Consider the following 22,321-nt stretch of genomic DNA (forward strand, 5'->3'; position numbering starts at 1 on the left):
TAAATATCTGAGAGCTAAGTTTAATAAATGAGGGTTCATTTTACACAGATAGGAAATGGGTTATGAAAATCATAAATTGTCTAAACCAGAGCCATAATTATATTCCAAGAATAGTCACTACTCCTCGCACCCCTCCCCATTTCTGTTCTTTATACCTTCTCTCACGCATAAAGAATGCCCTTTGTGACCACCTCTCACCTCAGCCCATACTGGGTGTCTGTAATCTGGAGTATTAGAAACCGAAATGCAACCTTGAAGGAAATATTAGCTCTTAGTGAATGCCTATTGTTGACCAGACACTACCAGTGTTCTCTATCATCTTGTGCCCTGTAGTAACAAATCTGACAATATCAGTGACAAATACTTAGAGTAAAATCTGTAACACCTGATCATTTTCCAACCCTGGGACTATTAGGAATTTTTCATTTAAAACTAATAAAATACAAACTACTCAATGAAGAAGCAGTAAAAATCCATTAACAGTAGACTAGAAAACCATAGTATTAGAGACTCAGAGAAAATTTTTGCTCTGAGATAGTGTTGTTTCAGGTAAAAAGAAAAACAATGTTAAATATATGCTTAGTGTTCTCAGTGAAGGAGTCAGTGACCTATATAAGTGAGCTAAAGTGGTATGAAAGCATCAAAACCAAAAATGCCAAAACAAATAAAATTTCCATTGGAAGAATGAACAATCTGACAAGGCAAATTATTTGTCAAAAAAGTTTGCACAGAGCTAACTTCTGGATGAAAAGACAGCAAATATGGAGGAGAAAATACAGATGTAAACCGTAAGTCACATGTTCCCAAAGATAAAATCAAAGCAAATAGATTAGAGAAAATGATCAAAGATTCAGAGGAAGAGTGCATTCAGTTCTCTAATTATTCTTTCAAAGTTTTTAAATGGCAGTAACATTTATACCAAAAACTTGCTTAAGGATATCCAAGAGATTTTTAGTGAGCAGCCAGCTATTCAGTTCCGTTGCTTAAGAGAGTGGCCTAGGATAGAAGTTTTTTCTTCGACTTATAAGTGGAATTTGAAAACAAATAGGTGAAATAGCCTCAAGGAGTGTGAAGTTACATATACAGAAGGCCAGATTCACTACCAAATATATTTTAGTGTGCTTACATTATGTTAAAAACAAAGCAAACTTGAATGCTTTTGGATATGACACGTTCTTCAGCTCGTCACAATCCCACTACTGCTCCCTACTTTTTTACACTTAATCTGCCTCACACATTTACACAATATAAATATGAAATGCTTCAGATAGTACAAAGCAGAATCCTCAGAACACCTGCATTTAAGAAAAGATGGTACAGGGATGGGAAATTTAGAATATCATAGTTCAAGATGAAGAAGGAGCAGCTTTTGTAATAGCAGTATCTCACACAAAGTCCATGAGTCTAGTAAATGCTAGAATCAGGACTAAATTTGGAATCTCCTGATTTCTATATTCTTTCATGTGTAACTTAATAGTATATCAACAAGTTCATTTTTGTATATAAAGAATGATATATTTAAGTGTAATATTTTTATTTTGTTAATTATATGATGATACATGCCTTCTTTTAAAGATAAAACAGTATTTAAAGATCAGAAATTATTCTTTTGGAATATAACTCTATATAAGCTACATCTGAATTAGTCATTTGTGGGATGCTGTCAAGCTTTAAACTCTGCAAGGACTCTAATATAAGATAATTCCTTGGGAGCATTTTATAATATATATGCTTTTCTCCTTAGATTAATTCTATTTGTATTCACCTGTGGGTACAAAATAAATACTCAGTGACAGCCAGTTTTAGCTAAAGCAGTGGCTAAAATGCAAGGTACGATTAATATCCTCTTAGGATTGTGTAATATAATAAAAATCATGACTGCAACCATTGAACTAACTTCCTTTTTGGAATTTAAAATGTAAGTTTAATGCTGAATTATTTGGTAAGTCACAATTCTCAGGGAAGGACATAAGGCATGTTGCCTTAATGCAAATTAAGACTCTCTCTCCTGGGTGCAGTGTTCTAAGAAACGTTAACATATTCACTCCTTTTATTACCAAATCCTCATTATTCTTTAAAACTCAGCTCAAATATGACCTCCCAGTGAGGCCTTCCTTGTTTTATAGGTGGCAAATGGCATCCCCTTACTATGGGTGGTCTAGGCAATTTGTAGCACGTTTCTGGCTTTGTTGGCATAATACTTCACATTATGGTGTTTGAATACAGAGAAGATCTTGCCTATTAAATTTTTAGCAACTTTTCAGATAGGGATTATGGAGCGAGTTACTACAACGGTGTGTTATGGGAAACAGGTTTCAGGGCACAGCAGAAACTTTCAGGAAATAAGCCCTTTATTGTAAAGCATAAAGTCCAGGAATGGCAAATATACTTAATACTCACATAGTCCAAAAGAGCAGGGAAGAAATCCTATCACAGCCTAGAGCATATTATGATATGTGTGCTGTTTTACTTAGAGCTATTTTTTTTCACATGTGGGGGAATACAGGTGTTCAGTGTGGGGTTGATAGATGGCAGCTCTGCGTGCCCCACTTTGCACAAATCTATATTGTTTATGTGTGGATTTTATCTTTTCGCTGGGGACGTGGATACTGCCATTGAGAAATCCTGTTGTAATAGACATTTGGGGCTGCTTTTTCCCATTTTCCAGGTTTAAGGTAAACAGAGACTTTTCATTAGATTTAACATCTCCCCCAGATTGTGGAATGAGAGGTAATAGAAAAGGAAGTGGGGGTAGCAGAGGGCAAAAGATGGCCACTTAGCTTGTGTTTGTGACTTCCCCAACTCAGTTCTTATTCAATTTGTCTTTTCTGTAGCATATAGTAATTGTTGAGACAATGCTTGTTAAATTGAGCAGACTTTTGCATGTTTCAATACCTATAGTGGTTAGTATTTGTGAAGAAATGTTTATAAAGTGGCACTCTATTTGCAAAGTAAATAGGAAGTTCCTGACAAACATCCGGGAGATGAACCTATTTGTGTTGTTTTAGTGTTGGGGAGAAGCAGAGTTAAGGGAGGAAAAGTTTAAATCCCAGCTCTCTCATTTTCTAATTGGCTGATATTGGCAAAGTCACATAATCTCTCAGTATTTCATTCTTTTGGTTTGTAAAATGGAAGAGCATTTCCTGGCACATAGTAGGCAATCCAGAAATTTTAGCAACTATAATAAAAATTAGTCTTATTAATACTGCGACAATAAATATCGGACCAGTTTGAAGTGATGTAAGACAATGTACATACAAAATGATAGAGGTGAGTCTTTTAAAAAAGTTAGGAAAACACATGTACTCAATGCACAAATTGTCTTGATATTCAGATATGAAAGAAAAATTAAATGTGGGAGAAAAATGAAAGAAAAAAGCCAATTCAACAATTATCTATTAAATTTTACATTCCACTTCTCCTTTGCTTTAAAATTTATGTACTATTTAGGGGGAGTTTATTGAATTGCGCATTTACAGTTCTAAGGCCATGAAAATGACCCAATTAAAGCAAGTCTATAAAAATGTCCAAATGAAGGCACCAATAAGAGATTACCTTCACTCAAGAAAGGCCGATGAAGTTCAGGGTTTCTCTCTCAACTAGGAAGGCATATGGCACCATGGTGATGTCTGCTAGCTTTCTCTCTAGGCTTCTTGTTCCATGAAGCTCCCCCAGGGGTGTTTTCTTTCTTTATCCCTAAAGGTCTCTGGCTGTGTGGGCTCTCAGCCTTATGGCTCTAAAAAAATAGGGACTCTCTCCAAAATGCTTCCTCTTTTAAAGGATTCCAGTAAACTAATCAAGACCCAGCAGAATGGGTGGAGTCACATCTCCCTCCAATCCAAGGTTAATACCCACAATTGGGCGAATCACACCTCCTTGGAGATAATCTAATCAAGTTCCCAGCCTGTGGTGCTGAATAGAGATTAAAGGAACCTGCCTCCACAAGACTGGATCAGGATTAAAACATGGCTTTTCTAGGACACATAGTTCTTCAAAACCATCACAGGGTCTCACTGGGTCATGTGGGCATCATTACTGATAGTAAATATAAATCAGTGTTTAAAATGGTATTCTTGATCATTTGAATTTTGTTGACCAACTTGCCTGAATTAATTGAATTCTCATTGTTTTTGTCTCATACTGAGACTGAAGAAGAGCCAATTCTGGTAACAAGGGGGTCACATTTTTTATTTCTTTTTGTTTCATGGAACTTCTATTACTAGATTTTCATCTCCAATTATGATTAATTGGCAGAAATCTTTTAAAGCTACTGGCCCCAAGAAATGGGTTAGCCAAACCAGAAAAGATAATATATAAATCTACATCGAAAGTATAAAACAATACAATAAAAGTGACTGTACAAGTGAAAGAGTCGGTCACAACCCTTCATATGTGGGATTTCCACTTTCCCTTCCTGTAGCTGAGGTGTAAAAGGTGATTGAGACCGGTTCACACACAGTGGTTTCACATTTTAACTTAGGCTATTGTCAGGAAATGATTTAGATTATTACTTGAGGGAAGTAACTGAAAGAATGCTTGTGAAATTGAGTAGAAAAGTACCACTATTGTTTTAATTCATGTTCATTTGTAAATTGTCCTATGAACTGATTGATGTCTTAATTCTGTGCTATAAATGTTTTGCCCAAAATTAAAATGTAAATTCTTGGGGAAAACCATTTATATGCCAGGGCACTCCTTTGGTAAATGCTTCTCTATCCCAGCAGCCCACCAATTACATGTTCTTGCTGCTTCTTGGCTTTTATTTTTAAGCTTTCTAAACAGTTTGCTTTAGGTTAAAGTTCATGTCTTTCAGAATTAGGATTTTCGGAGTTAGAAGGAAACTTACTTATCTCATTTGACTCTCAAAAATTGGAATATGAGGAGATATAACAAGGATTAATAGAGCTGGAATGAGAATGTAGATTCTTGTCTGAGTCACTGTTCTGTCCAATTTATTAAACTGCTCACAGTGTTTATGTTCTCACTTCATACTGAAATAGAAAAAGCACAAGCATGGGAACCAAGAAGCATGAATTTAAGTTCATTTATTCAACGAACATAAATATGGCAGCTCCTTTCTCAATCTTTTCATCCACTGAATACGTCTCTAAGTTCTATCATCCTTAAGGAAAATACAGTGTCTAATACAATTAAGTAAAAAAGCTCAATAATGTTCTTATTGCCACTGTACTAGATTCCTTATTTCGTATTTCACCTGGTCTTACAACTTGACCCGATTCTCTCAGTCCATTCCTTCTTTATTGGGTATAGTCGGCTGTAGCCTCTTTGACAAGCTTTTATTTCTGGTTTACACAAGGGATTTGTTTTAAAGGAATCTTTTCTCTGTAAGGGCTACAATTGGTAACCAGCCTTAAGTAGTGGAGCAGCACAGCATCTTTGTATTCCAAAGGTGAACTGCTGGTTATTGAGAAACCATTTTTTAATCAGTAGTGTTGATATCAATATACCAACATACCAGAAAATAAAATAAAATTAAAAAGTGTATGTATGAAAAGTCTGTATAAACTTATATTATACAATATATCATATTGTAAATATAATACACACTTATTGGAGTACAAAGGGATGTCCAGAGAAATATTAAATACCTAAATTTTATTTGATATTGGGAATTCTGTTGGAATAGTAAAGAATTCTAAAAATCAGTCATATCTACATTGTAAAAGTTGCAAGGCCCTGTAGTAAATAACATTTGTGAATTGAAGCATACACACACTCACACACAAATTATATACAAGTCTATAGCCTCTGATTATGAAAAAATTTGGTTCATTTCACAAGAGCTGTGCTTTTAACTTCTTCACCAATGAAGATAGAAATAGCAGTTGTGATATTTTATAGGCAGTCTCAGTGAACCATTCTTATTCAGTATCAACAAATTTTCTCATAGTTGTGTGTGCACAGCAAAAGAATAGAGAACAGCAGGAGCACAAACAGGAGTAGTATGATTGCACGCCATCTCTCAGTGAGCCTGTTCAGTCTGAATTGTTCAAAATAATTAAGCTAGCTTCCATTGCAATTTAAATAAAATATATAAATGTTTAACTTCTGCACATTTTGATATAAGTAGAAATAGTTTTTGTTTGATAATATGAAAAAGAACCAAATATTAAAAATAAAATTTTTTATTATAACTATCAATTCTGAAATATTTAGTTTGAGATAAACATGCTAAATATATAAGAACCGTTTGTGTCTCATAGAATTATCTCATCAAGAAAGTCTCATCGAGACTTTCATAATTATATTTGCCAACATGTACTGCTTATAAAATTGAATGACCTACCTATCCAACATTAAGTATTCCTCTTTCTTAAAGTGATCTAATCTATTTTTATAATTGAAATTAATTGAGATGAATAGTCTGAGAAAATCTTTCTCATTCTTTTATGTTTTACCAAATGCATTTTAAGACATTTTGGGATTTTCCTGCTCAGATTTTTTTTAGATGTTTTTATAAGGAGTACTCTGTAGGCATAAAAAGATATTTTCAAGAAGAAGTGGAAAAAGATAATTTTTTAACCCTAATTTTTTTCATCATGAAGACTTCTACTAAACAATAATGTATGTCTAGGTTAATCTATTAACACTTTAAAGCAGTGACCCGACAATTTTTAAAAATATTTTTATTGTAAACAACAAACAAATATACAAACATTCTATACATGATGTACAATCAGTGGCTCACAATACCATCACATAGTTGTGTATACATCACCATGATCATTTTTTTGAACATTTACATCTCTCCAGCAAAAGAAATAAAAAAAAACTCATACATGCCATACTCCTTATGCCTCCTTCTCATTGACCACTAGTATTTCAATCCACTCATTTTTTTTAACCCTTGTTTCTCCTATTATTTGTTAATTTTTATCCTTATTTTTTACTCATCTGTCTATACCGTAGATAAAATGAGCATCAGACACAAGGTTTTTACAATCACCCAGTCACATTGCAAAAGGTATATCATTATACAATCATCTTCAAGAAACATGGCTTCTGGAACACAGCTCTACAGTTTCTGGTACTTCCCTCTAGCCACTCTAATACACCATAAACTAAAAAGGGGATGTTTAAATAGTGCATAAGAATAACCTCCAGGATAACCTCTCGACTCTGTTTGAAATCTCTCAGCCACTGACACTTTATTTCGTCTCTTTTCTTTCTTCCCCATTTTGGTCAAGAAGGTTTTCTCTATCTTTTTGTTGCCAAGTCCCAGCTCATCCCAGGATTTCTGTTCCATGGTACCAGGGAGGTTTACATCCCTGGGAGTCATGTCTCACGTAGAGGAGGGTGGGCAGTGGGTTCGCTTGCTGTGTTGGCTTAGTGAGAGAGAAGTGACCCTACAATTTAATGTGCATCGAAAATCACCTACACCACTTATTAAAATACATGCTGCCAAGACCATTCTGTGGTGTTTCCCATTCATTAGTCTGGGATAGTGTCTGAGAGCTTGAATTTCTACAAACTGATGTTGCTTCTTTCAAGGACCACACTTTTCGATCTGCTACCAGAAAAAGATGTTGGATTCTTTTGCCCAGTGCGCTCAAATGACCAATTCTGTTGACACCAGGGTGTCAAAGCAAGAAAAAGTTTACCAGGCACATAGCCTGAGATCAAATGTGCTACTGGTCCCAAAAATCTGTCTCTCTGAACGGTAGTAATTCTGATAGTTTTATGGAATTAAATGGTCAGGTTTTAGGATAATGAGCACAGTGGTCCCAAATAATGTAATTAGTGGTGATTTAATAATTGAGCATGCACAGATTGATTACGTGCTTAGTCACAGAACATATGTTAAGAAAATGGCAGCCTTAATATGATGATGGGCATGATTTCTAGTATTATAATGAGATATAGATGACTTGTAGGTTAAAGTCTAAGCTACTGCACATGTCTGGTGGGTTAATTTTGGTTAGGTCAAGTCTCAGTTATCAAAATAACTTTGAGCATGGGGTGGGTTGGTTCTGGACTGACCCAGGATCCTTCATCAGTAAACGTTAGGGGCTGTCTTCAGTGATTACAAACTCTTAAGTTGAAAAACTGGATAAATGAGTACAAGTAAAGGTTACAATCACAGGACACAAGATAAAGGCTATACAACCATTATCAGAGATCAAGGCAGCTGGATTACAATTCAGAAATTCCAGGAATTTCCCTCTGTCTGCTGCAGTATATCAGATTGCAAAACGAGTATCTATACAATGATTCAGCAATTAAAATCGTCCCTTATCCTAATTTCTCGGTTACAGAACCACAACTTTAAAATAAAAGTTGAGACGTCACCGATTCACAATGTTTGTAGCAGAGGAGAATAATTACGTCATTCATTAGTTGAGGTCCTTCTTCAACCCTCATGTTGTTATTGCAGTTAACGTGTTTGAATGTGCCCTTCTCTTATTCAAGTCTAGTCCTCAGGAATATTCAATAGATGTACAAATTTTAAAATGTGCTAAATTTCATGGTGTTATCTAAAAATAAGAATCCCAGTTTTTTCTCATTCTTTAATTTGTTAATAATTGCAGCCATGGCAGATGTGTTTTATGAGTTAAGCTAAATGCTCTATTGCTCCACTGTTTTGTCTTTTTTCTTCGTCTCGCACTTTCTTCTCCTTCATACTGCACACATTTTCTCTGTTGTTGAAAAGATGATTATTAGTGATTTCTCCATGTGATATTTTGCAAAACTTTTAGAGTTTCAATACAAGACTATTTTGCTGTTTTTGTGTATTCCATTTGTTAATAGAAGAACAAATTAAATATTTGTGTATTTCTCATGAATTAAAAAAAATTCATGTTATAAGTTTTCAAACACTTGTAACGAAGATAAATACATTTTACAATCCAAATCACACACACAGACACAGAACCAATCTGACTAAACCACGAGTTTCACAAAATAGTTTTTCCTCTAATGATATACAGTACATTCTCATATTTACTTTCGGTAATGTTTCATTTAAATTTGGTCATGACCTTCTAAATTCATGTGATTACCTTTCAGTTAGGTCAGATCTCCAAATTTAGAAGGAAAATGCTAAGAAAAAAAAGAACCATATTGCTCATATTTATGTCTAGTCTTTTCAAATAAATAAATACACAAGTATATATATACATACATATATATATGCGCACACATTTGTTAAAGTCTCAGGATACTAACGTACTAATGTATCCTGGTCAGTAAATTTTCAAATCAATGTGAAAAGTTTGACACTGTAACCTCTTTGTAGATATGCAGTTTACTTTGGAATCTCATTTTATATTGTCACGGTGTTCTACCGGACTTGTTTATGAATTCTCTGATTGTTCCATTCTTCTCTGTTGCGTATCGTGGGCATAACTGAAGTGTGCTGTCCAAATAGAAAAGCATTGGGATTTTGACATCAGTTTTATTTTGAAGAGATAACCTTTGGAATATGGAAAACATTAGTTAGCCTCTGTAGTGAAGAAGTTGAAAAACAAAAATTTTTAGTCAGTAAAGAGTTAGCAACCATATTTCAACTGAAAAAAAAATAGATTTAAACTAAATAGCAAAAAAAATTGATATAGAAGTATATTTTGGGTGATTGAGTGAGAGTCTTAGTTTCCTGCAAGGAGAGGTCAACAAGATAATTCATTACCAAAAACAGAATTTGAATAGATAGAAAATTAATCCTCGACCTTATACTCCTGTGGGATTTTCTTGAATCATTATTGATTGGATCTTGGCTCCTACCTTGAGAGAGAAATTGGTTGAAGTTAGAATATAATTGTACTTAGAGTTACAAAGGATCTTTTCTTTCCTAGTATCATCTCTTTTCAAAAACAAAAAAATTGGTACACATAGAAAATATGCAAAGAATGAGAGGAGGACATTGTGTTGTTATTGTGGTTGTGTATGCCATTTGTCATCAAACCAAGAATTATTCTCAATTGCGGAACACAGATTTAATCAAGTCTAGAGGATAATTTTAATTCAGTTGCATTTAAAGATAATTATCCTGTTCTTTAATTGTATATATTAATAAATACTGCATGTGGGAAAGCTCTGTATTCTCAGGATAATCTTGTGTGACTCAGTACTTTTTAAATTAGAGGAAATAGATTGTAATGTACATAATTTCATGAGTATATAATGTGGATGCTAATATCTGAATGGATATTTGTGTGTTCAATGTTGGTCAATAGTACTGTGTATTAAATGTTCTTATAGATTTTATTTTTTGAAAAATATGCATTTGACAAATGAAGATGTAAAGATGAAAATATTTGTATTAGTGTGAGTTATGATATTCTGTTTGTTGTCTGTCTTTTCCTCTGTAGCCTGAAAAAAATGAAAGTGAGCCAGGCAGTCAGAGGATAAAACCTGTTTTTATTGATGATGCTATTTTTGGACGACAAATATCCTACCAGCATGCAGCAGTCCATATTCCCACTGACATCTATGAGGGCTGTAAGTAAACAGATGTGGACAACTGTTGGAATTCCATGCTTATATATCTTATGTAACCCACATTTGGAAAAAAAAAAAAGGAGCATTGTATACTATTTTATTTGCACGTTGTATGTGAAATGTGGTAAGCACTGTTTTACATAAGAAAGAAAATTTCATTTTAATGAATAGTTATTTCATTTGGTCTAACTACATGGATATTTGTAGGAGGGTCTGTATACATGCACTTGTCCTTCTAATCTATTGTTTAGTAAATATTTCTGCCTTTCTAAATGACATTAAAAAGTAAATAAATTAAAAAACATAACCTCCCATGCGGGAGACCCAGGTTCAATTCCCAGACCACGCACACCAAAAAAAACAACAAAAAAAATGTGTAGGTATATATTTTAGATACACACACATTGTTATGCAGACACACAAACCTGTGAAGGGAGAAAGTTGTACATTTTAGACTCCAAGTCGTTCTTGCTTATTATCATGTCTGTTGGTGTCTTTCTCCCTTTCTGTCTCTTTCTCTCTCTCTGCCTTACCCTAAGATACAAGTAAATGGTATCTCTCTCAATGTATTGCGCTCCAAGAACAAACAAGAGGCCTAAAGAAATGGAAAGCACTGACTGGAAGATGGCATTGAGAAGGCTTCAGTGTGAGAATGGAAGGAAAAAAGCTGTCTAGGCAGAGAGAAGGGAAGAAGCTTATGACAATATTCCTCAGAGACCCTGTATGTTAATAAATGCGGGGATGGAAAATTCTAATTAGAATTTATCTTATGGACAGCCCAGCAATCTATGAAGACCAGTTAGGTCCCAGGAAACAGGGTCTTTGTTGTCTCTACCTCCATCCTTGCTCCCTGCCTTTCTGCATATATGAAAAGTAAGGGGGAAACTAAACATTTCAAATAAGATGTTTTTCTTAGCAGCTAACCACATCAATAGAGAAAAGAGTTCAGTTATCCTAATATTTTAAGAAGTTTTGTGGGATATCCTTTAAAATCTGGTTATCATAAATGAGAGGTTAGAAAAGGCTAAATCACAGTTGATTAATGAGAATCAAATTGAAGAGGACTTCTGAAGTCCATTTCTCTGGGGATGAAAGGCCAACAGGGACATTGTGAATTTAAGTGAACATTTGCCTTGAGACAGTTAATTTTAAAGATTTTGCATAAAATTTTCTTCTAAAGAACAAATGAATGCTTGTTTCTACATGATGTAGAAATCATTACTGTTCCCATTCACTTGAAATTACTTATGGCTTAAAATGCTTTTGAAATTTGTTTTATTTCTCAAAATTAAAATCTGGCCACTTGGAAAAAATTAGGTAAGGGGGAAAGAGTTACTTGAGATTTTTAAAAAATGTGTTTCATATTGTTTTGGTTTGCTAAAGTTGCCAAATGCAGTATACCAGAAATGGGTTGGCTTTTACAATGGAAATTTATTAGTTTACACATTTACAGTTCTAAGACCATGAAAATGTCCAAATTAAGGCATCAAGAAAAAGATACTTTCTCTGAAGAAAGACTGCTGGCATCTGGGGTTCCTCTGTCAGCTAGCAGGGCACATGGCCCATCTGCTAGTCCTTAACTCTTGGGATTCATTGACTTCAGCTCCTGGTTTCACTGACTTTCTCTCTCTGAGCTCTCTTATCTTCTTATGAAGGACTCCAGTGATGAAGACATACCTTCAATGGCCTAACCTAACCTAGAGATCCCACTCACAGTAGGTCTACACCCACAGGAATGGGTTAAAAAATACATGGTCTTTTCGGAGGTTCCTAACAGCTCCAAACTACCACACTTGTATTCCCCTTAATTGCAGAGAATGTGTAGAGTACTGGTGAAAGGAATCAATTCTGGAAACAGACTGCCTGGATTCACATCCAAACCTTAGTATTGGGTTTTTGGGCAAGTCCTTCAACTTCCCGGGCAAGTGTTTCCTCATTTGTAAAATAGTGATAAGATTACTATCTACTCAAAAGGTTGCCATGAGGATAAAGTAGTAAATTAATACATTAAGTTCTCATAGCAGTGCCTGCTTCTTACTAAGTGCTATTTAAGAGTTTGCTGTTATTATAAATTATAATTAAATTTATTTAGGCACCAAGGCTTAATACAGTACCTCACATTGTATTAAATTAGTGTTTACTTTTGGAGTCACTGTGATTTTTTGCTTGTGTTTTCAAAAGGGAATTTTGAAATACATTTGTGATTCTCTTTATAGCATTTCTTCTGTTAGATTGTTTTATACATTCTTATGTTTCTCCATTTTTAAAGCACGTTGTCTTCATTTTATTAGTTCTTTTAAGATTTTAAGTGTAAGATTTTTCTCTATCTATATTAAAAACTGCTTGGTATATTTAAGTAATTACTGATGTTGTATGAGAAATAAACACAATTAACTTCTTTACACTCCAAAACATTCACCCTATTAATTACAAGTACTTTGGAATGATCTTAATTGATAGTCATGTATATATATATATATATATATGCTTTTTTTTTTTTTTTGCTTTGACCATTGTTTCAGTTTGCTAATGCTGCCAGAATATGATATAGCAGAAATGGATTAGCTTTTATAAAAGGGATTTATTATGTTACAAATTTACATGCCTCAGACCACAAAAATGTCCATACTTAGGTGTCCAAAGAAAGGTACATTGACTCTGAAGAAAGGCCGATGCCTGTCAAGTGGGAAGGCAGATGGCTGCCATCTTCTGGTTCTTTGCTCCTGGGTTGCATGCTTCCAGCCTCTGATTCCAGTGTCTTACTATGTTGGCTGTCCAGGAATCTCCAAACATCTGTGTCTGAGCTTTCTCCAAAATGTTTCCTTGGGTCACCTCTTTTAAGGACTCCAGTAAACTAATTAAGATACAACTTCAAAGGGCCAGATCAAACTCCATGGGAATGTTTCCCTGGGTCACCTCTTTTAAGGACTCCAGTAAACTAATTAAGATACAACTTCAAAGGGCCAGGTCAAACTCCATGGGATTTGTCACATCATCTCCATGGAAACAACCTAATTCAAGGTTCCACCCTAAATAGTAGGTATGCCCACAGATTACTGGAATAGGACTAAAAGAACATGGCTTTTCTGAGGTAGATAAGTTTCAAACCAGCACAGCCATTAAGTACGTTCTTTTTTCAAAACTTATTTTTGATATTTGCAATTATTTTTATAATCATTAAAATAATCAGATAATATGCAGTTATGTGATTGTGTCTCATTATATTTTTAAATATTGTATCTTTAACATTATTCCATTTTCCTTATTATTGTTTGTTGGGTATATCAGAAAGCAATTTTGATTACTCTATGATCATACTGATATCACATTGCAAGAACAAACTGGCTGGATCTGGAGGTTTTGATCCAGTCTTTTTGTGTCAGTTCTTTCTGGATACCGTGGCACTGTTTTCCCAAGGGTATTAGTATGTTGAAGAAACCTGAGGCGAACTTGAGAGTGATGTTGATTTGTTACAAATCTTTTATGACTGTTTTTATTTTGATGTTGCCTGATTTGGGGGAAGATTTTCTTTTTTCATGAAGTCCAGTAAAATGTAAATGTCACCAAGATATTCTGTCATTGATTGTTTTCTGAATAGCTTTAATCTGTGAAACATTTTGTTAAAAATTTATGTTTGCATGGAAGACTGATACATTAAAGAAATAAAAACAAAATCCTCCATGATTGACACAAACCCAAAGTGACCAGATTCCTGCTGCCATACCCCTTATAGTCAATAAAAAAGACACCCTCTGCCTGTCTAGTAATGGTAGTCAAATACATTGTCTGGGAAAGTTCTTGATTATTTTTTGACTGTTGTGCCCAATTAAAGGAAAAATAGGGCAGACAATGGTGGTGCACTGGCGGAGTTCTCACCTGTCATGCCAAAGACCCAGGTTTGACTCCCGGTGCCTGTCCATGCCAAAAAAAAAGGAAAAATAAGAAGGTTCAATGGACTGTGGCTCTAACAGATGGAGGAAAGAAGGTGGTTGTTTTAGGGTCTTTGCCTCAACAGTGATTTTTATTCTTTTCCTCTAGTTGACATGGTAGCAAGAACCAGTGGACACAGCCTCATTCTTTGCAGGACGTATGCCTACCTGTTTAACTTATGAAGATGGGTGTTTGGCTTGCTTCCTGGTTTGGCTTCTCAGTGGTGAATGAGTCACCATTTCACTCTTGTGATACACTCAGCTCCCAGCTACCCCGCTTGACCTACTCTCACTCCATCTTCCCTTTAGTTATACAAAATATTTAATGGGATCCTCCAGAGTCTCTTCTACTTATTTTCATGTAGAGCATTCTGTCATTTTCAGACTTTAGGAAATTTCTTCGAAATTCAGGCATGCGGATGCCATCCTTCCTTTATTTTTCTATGAAATTATCAATGAAGGATATCAGCATTTTGCCTAATTTTAAACTGTTTTTGTGGTTCATTGGTAGAATACTCACCTTCCATGCAGGAGACCCAGGTTCAATTCCCAGACCATGCTCCCCTCCCCCCCAAAAAAGGTTTTTATTTTACTTCTTCTAAAAGCCATACATCATGGGGAACATTTAACATTTCATACATATTTAACATAGAAAATAAAAGTCTCAAGCAATAGCACCTCCTGGAATTTATCATAATTAACATTTGGGTTATATAGGATTTTTTTTTTTAAATGTAGGCATTAACTAATGAAAGAAATAACTTGCTACATATATTTGGCAAACACCAGAGGTCATTAATTCCACAATTATATTGATATGATAATAATAATGATATAATTTAATAATAACAATAGTGATAATGATAAAATACCCATTTATTGAGTTCACTATGTGCCTGGTTCTGTGCTAAGCTTTCTTAATATTTCGTTGTTCCAACACAGTTCTCAAAGGGTCAGCACAGCACTAAGATAAGAGGACACGCTAGGCAGAGACTTAGGCATGGATTTTATTGGGACTTATGAACAGGAGAAGACCTTTCCCAATGGTGGCAGTCCAGAAAAATGGAAGTCAGTGCTCTGCAAAAGAGCGGGGAGTGCAAGGGCTTGTAAGAGTTTAGGATAAGGATGTGAGAACAAAGTTTCATCAGGGTCTCCAGATACAGGGGCCCAGAGGTTTGTTATCAACAGTGATGAGGGTAGGGGAGTTTGAATACTTGGTTTATGATACCATCTGTACGTTTTCCCCTCTCCCTCGAGGACATCTGATGACCTTTAATTTCTGTCCCAATCATTGTAGGCAGCCACTGCAGTAAGTTATTTTTAATGTAGAGCGAGGGCCTGGGCCCTGGGTCTCTACTGTCACCTTATTTACTATCATAACTTTGTTAAAATAATTTTTGAAGAAGAGGAAACTTTTTATTTAACAAAAAGACTACATCATTAGTAATAAGAAGGGTCAGGATTAAAGTAAATTCTAATGCCAAATGTTAAAATTTTAATAACTGTATTATTTTAACTCTGTTATATTACTTGAGATTCAGACCTTTCCATGAAAGGTAGTAAAAGATTGAATTTGCATGAAATTTTCATTGTTTATTCATTTGCACTGTTTATTTTTTTATTTAGTTGAAATCATGTCTATAATTAAAATCATTTGCTTTATTCTGGAACAATTACAAAATCTGACACATAAGGTAAACTAAAACATTTATATATTTGTATGTATTTAATTTTATGTAATAGATATAATATCAATTGCCCATAGCATAAAAATATTTTTTTCAGTCTCCTATATAAGGATTTTGACTTTGTCTAAGTAATGTTTTTCTTTCAAATTTAGGTTATACTATTTGTAATCATCAGCAAAAGATCATTTTATTTGTCTCAGAGAATTAAGAAAATTATCTTGTAAATCAGAAATATTTAGATATATCTTTTCAGAAGAAATGAGCATACTTTTAAATATGGCACAAGTTTAAAAACGGAAAAGAAGCTCTTTCTTTGGATAATTTGTTTAGTTCCATTTATCTTAATACTGGCTTCTCCCTCTTTTGCTGCAATCTCATCAGTAAGACTCTGACCTTGCCTGGCCTTTTACTCCTTTAAAATTCATACCCAATGTTATGGGCTGCATGAGTAAATGATATAGGAGTAAAATCAGAAATGTCAGCAATGTCTGGAAAATTTAATAATTACTGGGTTTTGTTCATTGAACAAATAAGGTTTAGAGAATTGTTCTAGGCTTCTGAGTTTAATAACTGTGAAAGTACACTTTAATTGAAGACTTAACTAAAGGAAACAGCCTGTTCTTTGCTTAAAGACTGTTGTATAGCTACATTCTCATAAGAAATCTCATGTTCTAATATCCCAAAGGCATTTACTTTAGAAAGTCCCTTGAATTGAAATGTGATTATTTTTATTCAGTGATACATTTAAATTTTAGAAACAGCATATTTAATTAGAACCCTATCTGAAAGTTTTAATTTCTGAGAATTTCATGGTTGGTACTTTAATTTTAAAGAGCATACAAAATATATTTAATTTTCAGATCTAATGTATTTCCTAGGGGTACAGAAAACACAGAACTTGTAAAAGAAGGACTGAATATTCTGGCCTAATTTGTTTTAGTCACAATTTTATTAATATTTGAATCACTTTAGATCTGAGTGTAGAAAATAGTCTTAGCTAGTATAAATAAAGAATATTTTATAGTTATTTTCAATAGAAATTTGTTGTTTATAGAATTACTATAATTCCATCAAATATGAATTAATAAAGATAAATAATAATAAGTAAGCATAACACATTCAGGTACTAGAAAGTGAAACTATATAAGTGTAAGAACATGTACATTTACCCTATAATGCAAGGAAGGCAATTATTATTTCCATTTTAGAAATGCAAAACCAAGCATAACATTCTTTTTTATTGAAAGATGCATTCATTTTGATGAAAGAAGACAGAAGAATTTTCAGGAGTTGTATTATTTTGAAGTCTCAAATGCTTTACTAAAAGTACTCTCTTTTTGTAAATTAAACTACTAGTAATTACTAATACGGTCGTAATTTATCCTGATGCCCATTAGTCTTGTCTTAAAATAAATATCATCTGTATCACAAGTAGTGTCAGTGCAAGATCACAGGGGAGAAAGCTGCTCTGCCTTTGCAGACGATTGCTTACGATGTCCTCTTCACTGTCCCCTTTACGTGTTAGTGACTGATCTGCGCCAAGATTTGGTTGGAGAGTGGGATCCCCATTTTAAATTATAGGGTGCTAAATAATAGTTTCTATTTAACACTTTTAAGCAGCTCATTTCACTTTGTTATTCTAAGTAACAATGTAATAGTTCTCTTACAGGTTTAAATAGCTGATATTCAAATTGATTGACATGGCCAAAGTACATCAGGCTGTCTGAGTCCACAGCTTAGATAGTTCTGCAGGTAGATGAACTCCCTCTTCAAGACCTTTGTTGCTCTCAGGCAGATGGCTGCAGCCACATAGTGTGAGGGCCTAGAAATCCATCATTTGTACTTCTTCAAGAAATTATATTCCCAGTGAAGAGATTTCGATGAAGTGATGTTAGTTTACACTTCTACTTCACCAATTATATTTTGTAAGAAAACTTCTCATGTTGATAAGATATTCACTTCCAGTATGTAATTTTAATCTTTAAATTTGAATTAGCTTTGCCATAAAGAAAGGAAAAATGGAAGGAACGTCAAAGCGCTGACATTGAAGAGGGATATTGTAAGTTCTTTGGATAAAAGGTAATTTGAAGGAAATGGCATGCTCATGACATTTTGAGGTTACTATATATTAACTATTAATACTTATAAGGTGGTGTGGCGGTTTGAAAGTATTATGTACCCCAGAAAAGCCATGTTTTAATCCTGATTCCGTCTTGTGGAGACAGCCTTTTCTTTTAATCCTGATTCAATCATGCTGGCTGGGGCCTTTTGATTAGATTATCTCTGCAGAGATGTGGCGCCCCTAATTTTGGGTGTGGCCTTTCATTAGGTGGAGATGCGACTCCACCCATTCTATGTGTGTCTTGATTAGATTACTGGAATCTTTTAAAAGAAGACATTTGGAGAGAGTCAGAAATGACAGTGCATCAAAGCCTACAGAGAGAGTTGATAGCAACTTCAGAGCAGAGCTCACTTGGTATCTGTGGAGAACAGAGAGACAGATGTTTGGAGATGCTTGGAGCCGAGCAGACTTGGAGCCATGAGATGTTAAGCAAGCCAGAACCTGCAGAGAGCCAAGGGAAGCCAAGAGATGAAAACCAGCCCTGGAGAAGTGGTGAGGAGCCTCCACAGGAACAGAGGCTGAAAGCAATGGAGCCTAGGAGCTAGGGATTAATGATTAATCATGATGAACATGTATTAATTTAAAACATTTAGTTTCAGATATATTTGCATGCATTTAAAATATGTATCATAGGTGAGAAAAAATCTCAAGTGATCCATTTATCTTGTTTTTCACCCATTATTTATTTTTTTCAGAAAATATTTATTGAGCACCTATTATATGCCCTGTTCTAATCCACCTACTATTTGCCATATTCGAGTCCTGATACTGGGAATAGAGCACTGAACAAATAGACAAAAACCCCTGCAGTAATGGAGTTTATATTCTGGAAGAGTTTATAAGAAACAGATCAACAAGTAAAGAAATGTGGCATGGGATAAATGGTCTGGATAAAAATTGAATAGAGAAGGTTTATAGGTATTACCTAGGTTAAGATGGGAAGTTGTTGTTTTAACATAGGTAGACAGGAAATGCCCTGTAGATATGTTAACATTTTAACAAAAGTTGAGAAGGCTGTGAGCATAGGGAACAGAAAGTATAGGAGCCAGAGCAGCGAGAGCAGCAGGTATAGAAGCAGAGGCCTTATCTGTGCAGCCTGGTGGATAATTGCAAGGACTTTACTTTGGGATGGGAAGCTGTGGTAATTAGATTCAGTTGTCACCTTGGCCAGGTGAAGGTACCTAGTTCTGTTGCTGTGGACATGAGCCAATGGTGTGTGAACCTCATCTGTTGCTGATTACATCTGCAGTTGGCTAGTAGGTGTGCCTGCTGCAATGAATGATGTTTGATTTAATTGACTGATCCTTAAATGAGAGACTCAGCTAGCACAGTCCAAGCAGCTCAGCCTACCTACCTCATCTCAGCACTCGCAGCTCAGCCCAGGCCTTTGGAGATGCAGAAAGGAATCACCCCAGGGAAAGTTGTTGGAACCCAGAGGCCTGGAGAGAAGGCCAGCAGAGACCATCCTGTGCCTTCCCACATAAGAAAGAACGTCAGTTGAAAGTTAGCTGCCTTTCCTCTGAAGAACTAGCAAAATAAATCCCCTTTTATTAAAAGCCAATCCATCTCTGGTGTGTTGCATTCCGGCAGCTAGCAAACTAGAACAGAGCTATGGAATGTTTTTTGGAAGGGAAATAATATAATCTGCCTTACCTTTAAAGAAAGTTCATGGATACTGGATACTTTGTTAAGAATAGACATCAAAGGGGCAAGAACAGAGGAGAGATTTATAACCATGGATGTGGAAATATTCCTATCCAAAATGTAATCTCAGTATATTTTTGAGGTCTGTACTTCCTTCTAATTTCATATTTGTTTGAAAAAAAGTTCTTTGATGAAGATATTTCGTCGATTAACACAATTATCTCAAAGCATTATGCCCCACAAATATAGTCTTCCGAAATAAGCCATATAAAAGCAGTTTTAATTGAGCAGAAGCTAATGAGCTAAGATAGAAATATTGAGTTCTTTAAAGAGTAATGAATTAAATGAAGTACAGTTTGGTAGATTTCCAGAAGATTTTTTGCATCCCTTTCTCCATAACTATTTAATTTTTCTTGTACTTAAATAAATCCCAGGCGAGTCATTTTCTTTCCTGCCTACTCAAGGCTACAATGAGAGAAATCCTAGAGGAAAAGCATAAGGAGAATTTTTTTTTAAAATATATTTTTCTCTTTACATAAATTTTTATACACTGATGCCAATTGCTGAGCTCCTTTCTTTGGGCCTACCGAGCATATTTCCTGTGATAGACTGCTGCTTTGCTATTCACATCACAGTACTGGAGGTTTTGAACTCTACAAATACTGATGTTTGTTGCCATGTGTATTGTCATGTTTTGGCGGTCTTACTGTACAAAACAAGTAACCTTGAACTAATGCCACACTCTCCTTATTTCTTTGAAATAAAAATGTTGACTGGGTTGTTCCACTTCCAGATTCTAATTTGAAACAACATATATTTTCCTGCTAAAAATCTGATGATTTTTAAAAAATTATTTTTGACTTAAAAATTTTTAAATGCCTACTTTCTTCTGGATTATAAAGGAAAAACATGTTGATTTTAGGAAATGCAAACTAGTATAAGGAAAAATATAAGGTTAAACTAATATACTAATATTCTGTATATTAGTATGTATATATATTTGTGTATATATGATCTAAATATTTTGCCCTAAAAAAGTAGTAAATTTATAGTAAGCAATACTAATACATTAAATATATTACTACCAACTAACATATTGCAAAATTGTGTGAGTGTATATAAAGTTTATACCTGTCTTCTTTACTTAACAGGAAGTTTATCAGCTTTCCAATAGTATTTTTTTAAATAACATTTTAATATTAAATATAATTATGTATTATACATATCTAATATACATTTAATATTATATAATTTACCTGTTTGTTTAATGCTTAATGTTGTACATTTAGATTTAACTAACTTACCACTATCAACAACAAAATCTCCCAGCAAAGTAGGAATAAGAGGTCACTTTCATAATTTTCTAAAATGTATCAAACAAATTCCAATTAGTATACTATTAGTCTTTTTTTAGAGAAGAATAAAAAGAAGACATCTGCTGTCCAGTCTACTATCCACCATTGTATTAGAGAATCTCTGTAATGTGTAATATAGCAAGTAAGATATGTTACAAATACTGGATATAAAGAGTCAAAATTGTGTACTTAGAAAATCTGAGGGAAGAAATTGAAAAATTATTGAAAGAATTAAGAGATTTTAATAAAAAGATTAAATGCAAGATTGACATTTATATATTTCCATATATTAGCAAAAATAAATTACAAAATGTAATAGAAAATAACTCAATAATATTTTGATAGCCACAAGAACTATCAAAAATGTTAGGTTTTGTTTGAAATCTAAATGCTGCATATAAAGTATGCCTCTGTATACTTTCCAAAACCAGTGCATAGTCTGTTGATTTCATATTTTAACATTTATTCCAAGCTCATGAATATCTCAAAAGCTTAATATAATTAACTGATAAACTGGACTGTTTTTTCAATGATTTGTGATTTTGAGCATTACTTACATCTCATGATGCTAATCATTTTATATTTATATAAAAATAGTATAAGTTTTACAAATACTAGAATTCCAAATACAATGTATAGTTTTGGGGTAAAAAGCAAACAAGGATTCATTTCATCAAGGTTCAGTCATCATGCACAGACCAGACCTAAAATAATAGTTACAAATCCTGACACTTTCACTGTATTACATCTTGAACTTCTTCCTCTCTAAAAGAGAGGAATGTATCTCATTGATTTGTAATTAAGATTATAGCTGATAACTAATGTAAAGAATCTGTCAAATAGAAAATGGTTCCATCTCCTTATTTTTAAATCTCAAAGATGAATATAAAATGTATTTTTCAGTATTTAAAAATTTAACCATTACTACTTCAGTCTAAATCATGCCAATTTTAAGTTTTATATCCAACAATCCTAATCATTACAAAAACATAATGTGTTTTATTTGATAGGTTCACTGTTAGCCTTAGAAATCAAAACAGGTTTTCAAACAATTAGTCAAAGTTGTGCAGGATGACAAATTGGTCTTATTAAAATTTCTTGTTATTCATATATGACCTGATTTAC

At 34.1% G+C, this 22,321-nt stretch overlaps 1 protein-coding gene across 5 annotated transcripts in view; it reads left to right on the forward strand.

Annotated features, from left to right (window-relative positions):
• CACNA2D1 (calcium voltage-gated channel auxiliary subunit alpha2delta 1) overlaps nucleotides 1–22,321 on the forward strand; it is a 501,299-nt gene that overhangs the window by 310,752 nt on the left and 168,226 nt on the right. For all 5 annotated transcript variants that reach the window (XR_013172125.1, XM_077151905.1, XM_077151925.1 and 2 more), the window contains exon 6: nucleotides 10,329–10,458. Coding sequence is in view for 4 of the 5 variants with exons in the window: in XM_077151905.1 (XP_077008020.1) it covers nucleotides 10,329–10,458 (130 nt within the window). In the remaining variant the exon portion in view is untranslated. The remainder of the gene's footprint in view (nucleotides 1–10,328; nucleotides 10,459–22,321) is intronic.

This window comes from Tamandua tetradactyla, chromosome 1 (assembly GCF_023851605.1).
Source record: "Tamandua tetradactyla isolate mTamTet1 chromosome 1, mTamTet1.pri, whole genome shotgun sequence".
NCBI classification, from domain to species: domain Eukaryota; kingdom Metazoa; phylum Chordata; class Mammalia; order Pilosa; family Myrmecophagidae; genus Tamandua; species Tamandua tetradactyla.